The sequence below is a fragment of the Sinocyclocheilus grahami genome, unplaced genomic scaffold (assembly GCF_001515645.1).
Source record: "Sinocyclocheilus grahami isolate Dianchi unplaced genomic scaffold, SAMN03320097.WGS_v1.1 scaffold23.1, whole genome shotgun sequence".
In the NCBI taxonomy this organism is placed as follows: Eukaryota; Metazoa; Chordata; class Actinopteri; order Cypriniformes; family Cyprinidae; genus Sinocyclocheilus; species Sinocyclocheilus grahami.
This window is the reverse complement of record NW_015505202.1, coordinates 849,923-866,538: the sequence shown is the minus strand read 5'-3', so window position 1 is coordinate 866,538 and position 16,616 is coordinate 849,923. Positions and strand designations below refer to the sequence as shown.

At 36.7% G+C, this 16,616-nt stretch overlaps 1 protein-coding gene across 3 annotated transcripts in view; it reads right to left on the bottom strand.

Annotated features, from left to right (window-relative positions):
* The window catches only part of LOC107560507 (phospholipid-transporting ATPase IG), a 65,887-nt gene extending 56,224 nt beyond the window's left edge, over window positions 1-9,663 (bottom strand). For 2 of the 3 annotated variants that reach the window (XM_016244723.1, XM_016244731.1), the window contains exon 1: window positions 9,122-9,663. In XM_016244723.1, coding sequence (XP_016100209.1) covers window positions 9,122-9,148 — 27 coding nt within the window. In that variant the 5' untranslated portion in view covers window positions 9,149-9,663. The remainder of the gene's footprint in view (window positions 1-9,121) is intronic. The other variant, XM_016244714.1, reaches the window with a different exon arrangement.
* Window positions 9,664-16,616: the final 6,953 nt, after the last annotated feature.

The following is a 16,616-nucleotide window of genomic DNA, read 5'->3' as shown; positions in this document are numbered from 1 at the left end:
TGTTTTATATATAAGCTAAAGTGAGTTTGACGTTGTATTTTGTAGTTGCATTCAAGCAATTGATGCCGAACTGCCGTTAATTCAAAAGTGAAAGTAAAATGCACAAAGCTATTTAAAAGCGAAGGAAAGCGAGGAAAAGAGGGAAAATTCAAATGAACAACTTCTTTACTCCGAATTGTCGCTATTTGAAAGTTAAAAGTAAAATGGGCACACCGCTTTTACAAGCGAAGGAAAGAGGGAACGCCCCGCCCTCGCGATGATAATGGTATTACCAATGTTGTCACACGTTCATTAACTGGTGGGAAAATTTCCTCACCGTCACAACCCTAGTTTTCATATCCAGTCTCAGTATGGCAGCCGCAGTGCATGGATAGGCTACCAAAACGCGACCTAGAGATCTGAAACAATGGCCTCAGCACCCGAAGGGGTAGGGATAAGGTGACAAGATGTCCCGTTTTTAACGGGAGTCACAATTCGTTGTCGATTAACTTAAAGTTAATGAAGGCGGGATAGGCGGAATAACCAGATTCCCTGCATTACACAAAAACAAAAGACAAGCAAGGTGGTGACAAACAAAGTGGTTTATTCACAGTGCTATTCCCCCACTGGCATTCAGAGCAGCAGGCAATCTATACTAAGAAAATAGGGCAAGAAGGCAAGAAATCAAAGTGACAGTGACAGCTTGAAAGCAGAAGAACAGGCTCAAGTCGAGTGTGAATGACTGAGTGAACAATGAGCTTCTAAATACTCCTGAAAGTGGATGTCAGTGGAGATCTTGTGGCCCAGGGCTGATGAGACGCTACACGTGACTGGCCCACTCCTGTAGTAGCAACCACAAACAAATGGCAAAACAAATGGTCTACTACTGACTTTGCATATTAATTTGAATACTTGAAAATGCAAGGATGCTTTGTCTGAGTGGCCGAACGCTGACAGTGGGAGACACTGGTTGCCAGAAGAACAAGACTGTTGCTACACTGAAAAAGGACCTAGTAATTAAGAGCACTGACAGGGAAAAAAATAAAAGGACTGAATGTTTAAAATAACTGCTCAGATTTAGAGACTTGGAGTAAACTGTAAGGGGCTTTTGAAGGCTGTATTAAACCATACAACACCCACTCACTGCTCTCAGCTCATAACTTGATTCAAACAGCAGGGCGAAGTTGAGTGAGTCCAAAAGGACATGTTTTTAGAAATCCAAACCACTTTCATCGGGCACATCAGAGTTTGTCAACTCCTAAAACCAACAAAAGTCATAAGGATCAATAATGTCTTCACAATTCCAGTTTCAAATGCTCGTCATAATAAATATTGTTTTAAAACAGCTTGACAGAAAAACACATTTCAATTGATAACTTTATATTTACATTTTTTATTTTAAATTTATAATTTTACATTTATCATTTAATATGCATTTTAAAAACACTTAAACCACTTTATTAAAAAAAATACACAAATATTTTTTAGCACATTTTTTTATCAAGTGATTTCTTTACAAAGAACCTGGAAGATATACAGTTAATATAAAAATATTAATAATAAAATAAAATATTATATTTTCAAATTTGTAATAAAGGGCACCTACTATGCAAAATCCACTTTTACATGGTGTTTGGACATAAATATATGTTGGCAGCGTGTGAACACAACCATTCACCCACTCCTTATTTTTGAATCCCCATTAAACCGAATCAGTCTCATTAGACATGCCGTTTTGATTCTCTGAGCAATGTGACATGTGCCCATGGCCACTGACTGACAGTCCTGCATTACCGTAGTTTCCGCTCTCGGCGAGTTTGGTTTGGTTGTATGCTGTCCTCCATTTTCATCATGCTCGAGTAGCTGTAATGTCAACAATGTCTCGTAAGCAATCCCGGTGTTCTGGATGTAAGACTGAACTTAAGAGCTTTTATTTCCTCCCAGGACGCAGTGGATAACTTTTATTTCTTAATCATGTCGTTATAGTGCTTAGCTAACATTTTAACCATATTTGTGTGCGAGTGTCGTTTTGTTAAAGCGCATAAGCAGACATTATTGAAATATTTGTGTATATGTGTGCTCATCCGTCATTGCAAATGGGCTGTGAAAACTCCACAAATACATAAATGTATCAAATAACCATTCCGAGACGTTCTGGTTCATTCTCATAGGCGTTTCTTCTGCCAGAGTCGCTCCTTTATCTGTGTCGAATGGTTCATACATGTAAGGCCGAACACAACATTTTCTGAAAGACAATTTTCACACGTTATCATAAATTATCTGTGGGGTATTTTGAGCTGAAACTTCACAGACACATTCTGGGTAGGGATGGGCGATATCTTATCGTTTGCAATATACCGGTAAAAACGATAAGAATTTGTCTTCCCGCGATAATAACGATAAAGTCTAGTTGTTGACATTTCTGTGTGCGACTGTGTGGAGTGACGTGAAGGAAGGCGGACGTGAAATTGAGCAGCTCCTTCTACAATCTGGAACAGGTTTGGATAGGGCTGTACAGTGCGACAAAAATCGGTCTGAGCCTCCGGCTTCCAGTATGAATTAAACAGTCATTACATTACGTGTGTACTCCGTAATGCTCACAACACCCTATTTTGGGTAAAAATAGGAAAGATAATACTTTTCTCTAAAGAAACAGGATTCCCTAAATTATCGTCATTGATATTGTTATCGCAATAAATATCAGAAATTATCGTGATACATTTTTAAGCCCATATTGGATGTTCCTAATTCTGGGAACATCCAAGACCAATATTACATCTTGTAAAAAGGGGCATAATAGGTGCTCTTTAGTCACTCCTTAGATTTGCTATTTTGAATCGTTTAATTCTATTTAGTTTTTTATGTTTTAATGTCATTTGTTTTCGGAGTTGCACTGAATTTTAATAATTTAAAATAATACATTTAGTATCATAGAAAAGTATAAATAACATAATAATATATATTTTCTCATTTGTTTTAAAAAGGATACTCCACCCCAAAATGAAAATGTTGTCATTAATCACTTACCCCCATGTCGTTCCAAACCCCTAAAAGCTTCATTCGTCTTCGGAACACAATTTAAAATATTTTGGATGACAACCGGGAGGCTTGTGACAGTCCGATCGACTGCCAGAAAAGTATGAAAGACAAGTTTGCTCAACAAGTTTAAAGCCAAATAAAACAAGTAGGGATGCACCGAATATTCGGCCACCGAAAATTTTCAGCCAAAAATGGCCCAAAAGTGCATTTTCGGTTTTCGGCCGAAAGACTTTTATCACCAAAACAATATGGCCGAAATGTTGTGATGACGCAAACAGAAACCGCGACCTGCAGGAAAACGCTGAATATTCGGTGCATCCCTAATTCTTATCCAAAACAACTAGATGTGCTATGAGTGTGACACATACATACAAAGATGGCACGCAAGTACTTGTCTGCTCCGTGCACAAGCACTGACAGCGAGAGACTGTTCAGTGCAGCAGCTCATGTTCTCGATGAGAAGAGGAACAGACTTCACTGTGATAAAGCAGAGAAGCTACTTTTCATCAAGAAAACCCTGCCACTTTACCTCAAGAAGTAGAATGGGCTTGTCTAGTGTTTAAATATTTATTATCCACTTTGCACATCTGCAATTCTTGGTGCATTTGTTGTTGATAAAATGCTGTCAGAACCGGTTTATGAACATTATTGAGATAACAGTCATCATTTCAATCATTAATCATCACAGACATTATTTCACTTTAAAAACAACACGAAAACAAACACTATGACTATTTATTTTCTTAATGTCCCTTGTAATATATGATTTATCAGGTCCCGCAGGTAGAGAAAATGTTAATAACCAGTACTAATCTCTTTCGAATATCTGAATCTGATCGGTCAAACAAGGCATTTTGCTGTTAAATATTTGTGTGTAATGATGGTTTCAATTCATTGTCAGATACAGTTGATTTCCTGCATAACTGTGCAAGTTTTATGCTTTTATCGCTCCACAATTTTTTCTCACATAAAATATTTTTTAACTCAAATCAATCTCATCCATTTACTAATCTATTTTTGTACTCATATAATAAACAGTAAAAATATACAGTCAGCCAATCATTAACACAAAATAAAGCCTGACAGTGTGCATTATCTCATGCATGTATCAACATTCCCATATTGATTCAATCAAAAGTCCTGTTCTAGACTATTTCCCAATGCATATTCTCGTAAAAAAGGTAAGGGAGCCATGAATGCTGTGGTAAAGGAGCTATGAATGTTGTCTTTAAGGACACATAGAAAAAAATCTGAAACATGTTTTACAACTTGGTCTGTAAAATCAACCACAGGTGCCTAGGCTTTGAAGCTGCTGTTAATCTTTTTAACAAAATTACAGACAAGTGTTTCTTGATTAAGGCTTTTTAAACAATAATGAAGACAAGACAAAGTAATGATATTGATTCAAATAATTAAATCATAAAGTTCATGAAAATATGATGAGAAGAAAAACATACGATGATGATTTTTTTTTTACAAATAATTCATTGAAAAAATCTAACTGTAGTATATTGGGAATTGGCCCACTTAAGCTAAAATAGCTGAACATGGGTAAACTGGACCGCTTTGCCAGCTGGTTATTTAACTCACTGAAACTTATTCTAATATACAGTGGGGAAAAAAAGTATTTAGTCAGCCACCAATTGTGCAAGTTCTCCCACTTAAAAAGATGAGAGAGGCCTGTAATTTTCATCATATGTATACCACAACTATGAGAGACAAAATGAGAAGAAAAAAAATCCAGCAAATCACATTGTAGGATTTTTAAAGAATTTATTTGCAAATTATGGTGGAAAATAAGTATTTGGTCAATAACAAAATTTCATCTCAATATACCCTTTGTTGGCAATGACAGAGGTCAAACGTTTTCTGTAAGTCTTCACAAGGTTTTCACACACTGTTGCTGGTATTTTGGCCCATTCCTCCATGCAGATCTCCTCTAGAGCAGTAATGTTTTGGGGCTGTCGCTAGGCAACACGGATTTTCAACTCCCTCCAAAGATTTTCTATGGGGTTGAGAGTGATACATTAATATAACCCCATGAATGTAATGCATTTGTACTTATTTTACTATTTTCTTTTCGGGATCTACTGGGACAGTGATAAAGATCATATATATATATATATATAATTTGTGTGTGTATGTGTTACGATATAACTAACGAGGTCATATTCAGAAGACAACGAAACCGAAACCAATAGCGTTGAAACAGGAAGTGAAGTAAACAGAAGAGAATGACAAAATAACGGTCCACATAACAGAACATAAACCTGACAATAAGATCGTTAGGCTATCATTAGTCTATATGTATAACAGTTAGTTCTGATCTGATCTTCTGATCTGACTGGACGAGAGATATTTCCACCTGCGCACGCGCGTTCTAGACGGGCTGTCAGTCAGTGCAGTTACAGTGTTGCGCCACAAGGTGGTGGAAAGGGACAGTCATTCAACTACACGTTCAAAAACGCTGATTCATTCATTCAAAGAGACGTAATGAAACACACTGTTGAAATCATTTTAACTTTGAGCACCCCTTTAGAAGGCTCTGCTGACCAGCTATGTGTCGGTGCTAAGACAGAGATTTCGCTTTCCTTGGATATGACAACCTATTTTCACAAATATATATGACTCAGCCTGGAGCACAGACGCAAGTAATCGCACGCGCTCAGTCGATCTCTCTCTCATTCACTGTCTGTTTAGGCTTGTTAAGTGCAAATCTACGGAGCCTCTGTACAAATCAGCAGGGTACACATTATGTTATCATTACTAACTTGTTTAATATTCAGTCCACATGCATGAAGTGTAAATCGAGAAAGGGTATAACCTTACGAAAAAATAAAACACGGAAAAATCGCAGTTGCTGCGGTTCTTGCATTCCTCTGTGATTTGCTCGTCAATAGCGCGGTATTGCAATATTGCGGTTATCGCGGCAGCCCTACTGTGAACGACCAGAAGAGATGTGCACAATTTTCAAAATTCCTAGTGGACCTACTGGTCTTAAGGAAGCCATGAATAATTAGGCAGGTTTTGGGCTGGAGACATAATCAGCTAGAGGGGTCACAACCAAACAATCACGTACATCTGAGTGTAATGGATAATCAAAAAATATATATAGGACGGAGACTTGGTTCTGTTTATCAGTTGTTAATGTGGGCAATACAGGCAAGAATGGAGGAAGATGAATGTTAGCCTGCAGGGACGGGTTTAAGCTGACTAAAATGACCGGAGAAGTCCAGCATACATCACCAGAGAGAAGTCTGTTGTTTTCACTGCAAGACCCAGTTGTGACATTTTTATTTAAAAAATGACGATGTAAAAAAAAGAACATGTAAAAATTAAACATAATATTGGGTAAATTTTTCACAATAAGTCCCATAACGTGCATTTAGAAAATAGAGTGAATTTTCATTTCATGTGGTTTTTAAGCGGCCATTCACAATGAAAGAATTTGCATTACAGAAATGATCTAGTGATGACCTTCTTTAAACTGGACATATCAATGCTCAATGGTGAGAATCTCCAAAAGATGCATGGCACGAACACAACCACCACATAAGTCTGGCTCATGTTTACATAGAAAAACAGTGAAGTGGAATGCAACAACATGTTCTGTGTGAATCTAAAGACACAGCTTCCCAGAGAGGGTTTGTTGGATCAAGTGGTCGGTTGTTGTACAGCTACTCGATTAGCTGAAGGCCTACTGCCTAGGCCCCCTCCTGTCATGCAAACTACAAATAATTTCAGGTACAAAAACTTTATGAAGGGGATTAGGAGGTAAACTTAGACCAAAGTCTGGCTTATGCAAATAGTACAAGATAGGGGTGCTCCGATTGATCGGCTACCGATCACTATCGGCCGATAATCGCTTTGGGATGATTGATCGGCGGTCTCTAAAAAGGCCGATCTCAAAAAAACGATCTCAAGCTGATGACGCTGCCGTGAGAGGTTTGACACGACATGCAGCGTCACCGTCAGAGATCGCACAGAGTCTATTTTTGCTGCGCTGCAAGCCTGAATTAAAGTAACAGTGCATTGTTTGCAGTAAATATGAACATGGATTGACATGAAAATTTAGTAATTACACCATAAATGCATATTATTAAAGTCTACTGTGTTTCACAGTCAACACATATGGCTTTTTGGCTAGGTTTAAAGGGAAAGAGCACTTTTAGATAAGGCAATAATAGATGGCACTCGTGGAGGAAGGAAAACAAAGTTTGTATAATGTGTTGCTTATATTTATTGTGTTTAAACATGTCTGTGAAAGATTGTATTACTGTACTGTAGGGCTGCACGATAAATCGCATGCGATATTTAACTGATGAGCTGCGCAAAACCACGTTCATATTCGCGCAAATTTTTGCGCAGCTCGTCATTGAACAACGGCTCTGTGTAGTAAATGCTGCTCAATGTGAAAGCACGCACGTGATGGAGATTTACCGCTGATTACAGAACCAGCTTTCTGACAAGATGTGCATTAAATATCGCATGCGATTTATCGTGCAGCCCTACTGTACGGTCTAAAAAAAGAATTGCAAAGCTGAAAAAGCATTTTCAGTGACAGTGTTTGGATTTGAAATCAAAATAATGGATAAATGTTGTGTTTGTGGTAAACAGCCATGAATCAGGAGCAGACTCCTGTGTGAAAGCTGCTTGCCCTCTCACAAGAGTCACCTAAGAGGGGAATTCCCCCCATTTTCAAAAATGAAATTCAGGCGCTGAATAAATGTCTAAAAAACCCTGATTGGAGTATCACTATAAATAGTTATAAATGATAAAACGAAGGCTTTAAAAAGATCGGTATCGGTGATCGGTATCGGCAGATACTGCTTTCTGTGATCGGCCTCAAAAATCCTGATCGGAGCACCCCTAGTACAAGACTAAGTAATTGAGGATGTGGATTGCTTATATTGACCCAGAAATAACAAATGTTAAGAGTAATATAATATTAAGCAAACTGAGAGGTTTAATTTCATCCAATCAGCACATTACAATACATTACAAGACAATTGGTTCTGATCTAACAGCCATATTAAAGGCACAGATTAATTTAGATTCATTTAATCTCCCTCATGTTGTTCCAAACCTGAATTGAATTTATTTCTTCCGTGGAAACTTTCATTACTTTTTTTCTTCTTCATACAATAATGGAGAACGATAACTGATGCCATCTCCTTTTGTTTTCAATGGAAGCGCAAGAAAGTCATCCAGGTTGAGAATGACATGAGGGTGAGGAATTACATTTCTATTTTTGGGTGAACTATCCCTTTAAGGATATTGAGCAGATGGTGAATTCATTTGTAAGGGTGAATTAACAATAATTGAAGAACAAATAGGGAGACATTTCATTACAAGTATTCCCACCACAGCCTAAAACAGCTAAGACTAAAAACAGGCTTCATCTTAAACCCATCATTAAACTTCCAAGAGCTCCTCCAGCAGTGCCCTGATGCTCTGCAATCATGCGGTACGAGCAGCGTTACTGCATCACGTGCCCAAATAAAGTTTGCATCTAAAAGGTTGCGACAGCAACGAAGGGCATTAGGAAATTAATTATCGGATTCAAGTACAACATTTAAAGGGCTTAGCTTGCAAGACTGAGCAGTATTATTTGATTAAGGCTATCAGCTCAACTTTAAACATTGGCAGGACACATCTGAACGAGCTGCCTAAAACGATTATCTTCACCACAGCAGAGGCGACGCCAGTGTCTCAAACCCTGCCTCTCCTAACCCTAGGTAGCCAACTCAAATAGTTTGAAACAACAACTTAACAAAAAAAAAATAATTCCACGGCTGCTAAAGCCCATAAACTGTCATGTTCTGAATCGTTAATGTGCGTGGCACGACTCGCTTTGCAACAGCTGGTCAGTGTTAACAGGAAGTTGACTGCATACCTCAACTAATTACAGCTTTGGTGGTGTTGAGAAACCCAGAGCTTTCTGCAGGGTGGCTCCCTAGTTTTTAAATAAACGCTCACTTATGCACCATTTGCGATGTTTCGCCGACATGCGCCCTGTTGTCAGACTCAGGCTGATCATTACTGACAGACTCGGTTATATGTTTAGGTGCGTTTGAAGTAACATGTAGAGTGCCATACGTACCAATCGGCTGAGCCTCTTCCGTAACATCTTGAATTCTTCTGTCTTCTTTGGTATCTGAAGACACTGTCGAGCAGCTGTTCCTTTTGTTGCAGCCAACTACAGGCTAGTTGAGCTTGATGATGAGTAAGTTTGCATGTATGACGGCAAAATGCGCCCTATTTAGCTATCTACTTTCTAACCTGTTTCCCCGAGCTATATGCAATGCGGCGGTGATGCTACATCGTTTCCATATTAATTGAATCCTGTCCTCTCTAACCATTCGCATTCTCCTCTTTGGATACTTTGCGCGGCGCTAGTCGCGGGAGCTCCCCGCGCGCGGGGTTGATTCACTCAGCGGCATCCTGTACTCTGTGTGCCCTGTTGCTGAGCCTCCAAATAATTCCCCGCATTCGCCTCCCCGCGGTTAACGGACAGCACGTGGCTGGAGATTGACGAGAGGAAAAAAGTGATGGCGATGTCTTGAAGGTGCGGATTTCCACTCGTGTGCCGCCGTCGCCTCCTCCTCCTCTCGTTCAGGTTCCTGTCAAACACATTTTACTCCCCTAACGCAAGAACCGCTACGACAACAAGCCCCGCCCCTCGGTGCCGTCATAATTGGTGTAAAGGTTTCTGGGAAATGTAGTTTTTTTTTGGGGGGGGGGTTATTTTATTAAATTTTTTGCATTTCCTAAAAGTTCAGCTGAAATTAACGTTGGTGATAGTCGTGTGAACATATTTTATTTGTAACGTTGATGTCATTGTCATTATAAGGTTATAAGAAAATACTCTTCGCTCTGTTTCATTTCCTTTTCTGTTCTTTATTTGGCAGTATTATATCTTGGGACAAAGCATGGGAAATCCAGTAAGTTATACATTTTTTTTATAAATAGCAAGGTCAAAGTCAAAATAGTCATTAAACATTTAAATTCAATATATTACATTATAATATTAATAAATATAACATAGGCTACATTACATTTATTTTGCAATAAGCTATAAGTTCTTTAGTGTATTCTGTAATACCATGAGACTCAAATCACCGAAAGTGACATACAGTATACGTAATAGAGTATCACATTATTTTGTCGCATTTTTATCTGCATTAAAAAACACTAACGTGTTTCATGTCGACGATGTGGATCATTGTGTCAGTGGCCTAAATCATAACAGACAATAAGTCGTATTACAAATACATAGGCTGCATGAGCCATTAATAACAGTAGGCTACGTGGTCGTGTCTGGGATGAGATAAAATGCAGAAAGTTCTGAATAATGGACGTCCTCTCTCGCCCCTTTACTCAGCTGTCAGCTATTTGATATATTTTGTTATAGCACCACCATGTGGTTCATATTTAGATTGCAAGCACGTTATATTGGGCTATTTACCCAACAAAGAGATGTAGAAAGCAGTACGTTTTTTAATTTATCACGTCTTTATCACGTCTTTTATCAATCACGTCTTTTTCTGTTATTTATTTATTTTAAACACAACATGTAAGTGTTACCAGCTCTGTTCAGTTGAAGATACTTCAGTCCTCTTCTAAGTTACAGGGACACTGAATTTATGATCCATATTGTTAGAGCTCGAAATTATTAGGGTTATGCATAAACATGCCCAGTCACTAAACAGCAGCAATAAAACATTAAAGCTATCCCATGACTGTTTCCTTTTACCATTGTAAAGGGTTCATTGAAGGGTTCATGCAAATTTGTGCCTTCATAAACATATTTGTTTTTAACAAATAAAAGAGAAACATTGTAACTCTAAACTCAGTTGTGTAATTCTACCCAGAATCTGTCATTCTCTGTCATTCTCTTTCTACCCCAGAATCTGAAGATATTTCAATGGAACTTGATTGCATGGTCTTTGCTCTGCATTTTTGTGTTTCATTTCTTTATGTATTTATTCACATTAAATGTCAGTTATCATGTGTTAATATATTCAGCTAATATCTGTTGTTAGATTACTGTCCTTTTTGGTACAATTTCCTGTATCAATAAAAAATAAAAGTACACAAATGACACCGCTTGCCTGTGTGTGTGTGTGTGTGTGTGTGTGTGTGTGTGTGCGCGTGTGTACGCGTTTTTGTGACAAATGAGGACATAAATTTGAATAATGACAAAGGGATGACTTAGGTATTACAAGGAGAAGGTGACTTTTCAGGACATTACCCCATGTCCCCACTTTTCAAAACGCTTATCGAGCACTCAGGATCGAGTGTATTGAAAATCTGAAATAGCACAAAGTCTCCTGTAAGCGGTAGGTTTAGGGGTAGGGTTGGTAAAGGGCAATAGAATATACGGTTTGTACAGTATGAAAACCATTATGCCTATGGGATGTCCCCACTTTTCAAAACGCTTATCGAGCACTCAGGATCGAGTGTATTGAAAATCTGAAATAGCACAAAGTCTCCTGTAAGCGGTAGGTTTAGGTGTAGGGTTGGTAAAGGGCAATAGAATATACGGTTTGTATAGTATGAAAACCATTATGCCTATGGGATGTCCTCACTTTTCACAAAAACAAACCTGTGTGTGTGCGTGTGTGTGTGACCCGTGCTGGCAAAAAAAAAAATTCACAAAAATTTGATCATTAAGCCCTCGTCTAGCGATCCCAATGCTCTAAATAATAATTTTAGATGTTTAATTACCTTTATTTGTATGTTTTCTGAGAGGAGTACCTTTTCTCCTCTCGCTTCTCACGCTGACTGTCAAAGGAAGCATGCGCATAAAGGCGCTTCCGACTGGGCTCGATACCGATAAATATACACATACAGGTGCATCTCAATAAATTAGAATGTCGTGGAAAAGTTCATTTATTTCAGTAATTCAACTCAGATTGTGAAACTCGTGTATTAAATAAATTCAATGCACACAGACTGAAGTAGTTTAAGTCTTTGGTTCTTTTAATTGTGATGATTTTGGCTCACATTTAACAAAACCCCACCAATTCACTATCTCAACAAATTAGAATATGGTGACATGCCAATCAGCTAATCAACTCAAAACACCTGCAAAGGTTTCCTGAGCCTTCAAAATGGTCTCTCAGTTTGGTTCACTAGGCTACACAATCATGGGGAAGACTGCTGATCTGACAGTTGTCCAGAAGACTATCATTGACACCCTTCACAAGGAGGTTAAGCCACGTAACATTCTAATTTATTGAGATGCACCTGTATACACAGAATTACAGTATTTAAGTATTCACGCAAACATAATCTGTTATGTCTTAAAGGCACAATATGTAAGATTTTTCAAAAACCACTAGAACAGTGTTATATATTTTGCTGACTTCTGTACTTACATTATCCCAAATGTTTCGAAGAATGTTTAAATCCAGAGAAATAATTCGTAATTAACAGTCTAAAGGGATTTTTTACATTTGATTACTTATTTTTCGTGAATGCTTTTGTTTATATGTAAAATGAAAAAGGTGATTTGTTCTATTTGTGTTATTTTTTGTAACTACTACTAGTTTATTTTTTGGATATGTTCTTGTTTATAATAACAAAGATCAAATAAAAAATAGCTATATTGTGATTATTAATATAGTAATTATTATTAAGAAAAGAACTGGAGGGAAAGATGCAACGTTGCTGTGATTTTGCTTTGGAACTTTTTTCTCAAAATTGACTTTGCTGACTCTGTCGACTTCAAACAGGTGTAGCTCAGCCATTTTTCGTCAGATTCCAACAAATCATACATCATTCTGACGGTCTTTTAATGGAGAATGTGATCATATGAATAACTCATTTTTGAAAATGTGCTCATTTTGTGACTCATTTTGCCAGCACAGGTCTCACACACACACACACACACACACACATATATATATATTTATATTTATACAAAACCCTAATATAGGCTACAAGATATTATAAGACCTGGCACATAGAGAGGGAAAAAAATATTGATAAATAATATATAAAAAAACTGATATTAATGCAAATAAAACATTATTAAAAGGTTATTATTGAAAAAACATTATTCAAAACCCTCTTTTGTGCAGAACTACTTCCTTCTGCCAAGGATTCAATTCTCAGTTTGACAGTTTAACAGCTGAGCTCAAGCTTCCATTACTAATTGAAAACGTCACTTTAGAACTAGTAAGGAAGGAATGTTGAGTTGCTTCATTGAAAGCTTATTGTATTACTGTATTAAAAGCAGTGTATTATGTAGACTCGAGTATTATGAGAGAGAGATGGACTGAGCGAGTGTGATTACCTGCATCTGATACAGCATTCATTCTTCAGCTCAATCTCATATTCACAATAAAACATTAGTTTGAATGTCCGCTGAGGAAAGCCATATCTTTGTTGTACTGTCCTTTCATCTGTTGGCTGTGTCTTACAAGGTGTTGGACAAAATAAAAATAACTTCCTTATGTACAACAGCGTTTCAGTCTCTTTCAATATAAAAGTCTTTACTGCTGACTTGTAAAAACAGTCTCTTGTCGCCATCTAACGGCGGAACACTAAAATCACCATCTCGAGCACACTGTTTCTCACTAAACACTAGCCTACTCTATTATTTATATAAAATGTTTTTTATTGAATAATAATATTTAATAAACAACAACAACAACAACAACAGCCATCATAAAAGTTGCTAGGCAATTCAGTCAAAAGAACGGAGGCTCTTATATACATCATTGAAATTACATAAAATATAACGTGATGAAATTTTGCTCTCAGCCGAAACTATTTGCTCTGGAACAAATAATAGATTAATGACACCAAAGATTGCCCATTAGATTTAACCACTATAGAGACATCAGAGCCAGCGGCAAATTCTAGAAAATCTGTCCGAGGTAAGGCTGCTCTCAGCGGGTTCATGTGCGCTGAATGGCTGCTGACGCCCTGGAGCTCACATCTCCGAAAACGTCGAAGCAAATTTTCAAATGGACGTTATCTTTGTTAACAAACCGCATATTTGAAGTCTAAACAAGTATATTCTTGCCTAAAAAACTCTTAAAACTACATTCTGTTGCACAAAACAGTATTACTTTTTAAATCATAGTGGATTTGGGCGTCCGCCATGAGACTCGCTGTGAGAAATACCGCAAGCGGAGTGATACAAACAGTGAAACAGTTGGAGGAGTTCTGTTATCACTGTAATATCGCACTCTTATCAGCCAATCAGATTCAAGGAACAGAAAGCACTGTTGTACAAATATATGTACAACACTAAGGTTCTATAGCATTTTCAAAACATGATTCTTTATGAAACCTTATAAAAAGGGTTATATTTAGCACCAAAAAGGCTTCTGATATTGTTACAAGCCAAAGAACCATTTTCTGGTAGCGTTTAGAACTGTTTTTCATAAAAGTGAAGCAACGACCTATAGAGACTACCCCTAACACCTTAGAAACTGCAGTCACTCAGAACAACTTAGTGACTGACTTTGGCTACATCACAAACATGCAGTCATTTATTATTATTATTAATTCAGCTTTTAATTGTTTTTAAATAATTCCATAATTTGCTATACTTTATTCCCAGTGGGAAATGATATTAGGGCAGTGGTTCTCAGCCTTTGTAACTATAAGGTCCTCCATTGTCAAATTCATTATTCAAAGGGCTTCAATATACAGACTGTGATATTTACTTATTTATAAAAAATTATATATATATATATATATATATATATATGTATCAGCTGATAATTGTTGAAGATACTAATTAAATTTTGACCTTTTTTTTTTGGTAAGGTTGCAGACTTAGGGGAAAAAATGCTCAGCAGTTCATGTAAAGCACACAATCTTTCTCCAGAGCAAGAAATATGTTGCATGCTACACAGTCTGTGGCCCGAGATGCTGGGATGGGCTCCAACATCCCCACAACCAAAGGATATGTGATTTGGAGAATGGATAAATGTTACATGTTGCATGGAAATTCTTTGAAAGTTCACTGAACAGTGTACAGTTGACAACTTACAGAAGATCTGAGATGACCAAACACCTGAGAAGAGAAGATGCCAACCCCTCCGAGGACCTCAGATGACGCCAACCCTGAACCAACATACAAAACTACCACATTTTCCTATAAGTTTGATCACAACATATAATCATTGATGTTAATTAATAGTTTTCACCGTTTGTTTGAATACATGTCCTTAACTAACTGCACGATTTTTTTTCTGTACATATCTGCCATATGGACATCACCTTGACATAGTCACCACTTATAAGCTATGCCTAAATGTAATGTAGAAACTTTCCCTTTCTGTGAAGCTGCTTTGCAACTATTTGTATCGTGAAAAGCGCTTTTCATCTGTTTTCCCTTGCTTTTAACATGTGTTAATTGTTGGTCTTTGTTTCTGTTTTAAATCTGGTATTTGTGTACTTTGCTTATGTTTATTCTGATTATTTTTTAATATTGTATTTTGTACTCTGCTCATGTACAGCACTTTGGTCAGTCTCAAGGCTGTTTAAACGTGCTTTAAAAATAAATAAATAAATAAATAAACTAAACTAATAAAAAAGGGACCTTCTCAGTCTTTAGAGAATTTTACTGGACAGAGATCTGTGTAATGCGTTTAGTAGTACAGTTGTATATAGATCATGGACTCAAAGTTGACACACATGTACATATAGACTTTTTTCAAAGTTTGTTTTGATGGACTTTTCTCGTTGTTAATACTTTCTTTTGTATATGACAGTGATGAGAGGTAAAAATATTAAAAGCAATTAAAAATATATAATATAAACAATGTACCATTTACCATTAGCATGAAACTGTGTTATTTTGGTATCACTGAGATACTATTACACAGTTTTTAATAATTCATATTTTGGGTTCGTTTTTATTTTTAAATTAATAGTTTTCATTTGAATTCTTCTCAAATGTTTCGTAATTTTGCTGTGATTTGTCATTTTTATTAGTTGTTTTAATATATCTCTATATAGTTTTATTTTTTATTTCAGATTTGTATATTTCTATTAGTTAATCAAGTTGAAGTAAATGAGAATGAGAAATGTGGCAACAAGCTGAAATAACATGTTTAAGTTTTTATTGTTATTGCAATATGTATATGTTATATATATATAATATTGCTACACGTGTTATTGTTATTATTATTATTTCAGTTAATGTTTATTTTAAATAACGAAAATGTTTTATAGTTGTAGTTTTAGATGACTATAATAACACTCGTATGAAAATGTTTTAAGTTTAAAAATATTAAGTTTCCCTGGTGACGTTTCATAAAAAGTAACTCGTGCTTAGAAAATTAATCTGCAACATGTAATATACCCACACGATGGAGCCCTAATGCAGTAAGTGTTGGCTCGGTTGATTTGACACGTTCTTTGATTGCAGGTTCAAACTTCATTCTGGAAACACTTTACATCCTAAAGCCTTTGACACACTTAGTTTGCTGGAAGAAAGCATTCAATATTCAGGGCCACAGAATAGTGTAGGAAATATTTTGTATTTGAAATGTGTAATTGAAGCATTTTTGCACTTAAAACCCTGTTTGTATTGTAATCTTAAATAGGGTAATTTTACAAAAACATGC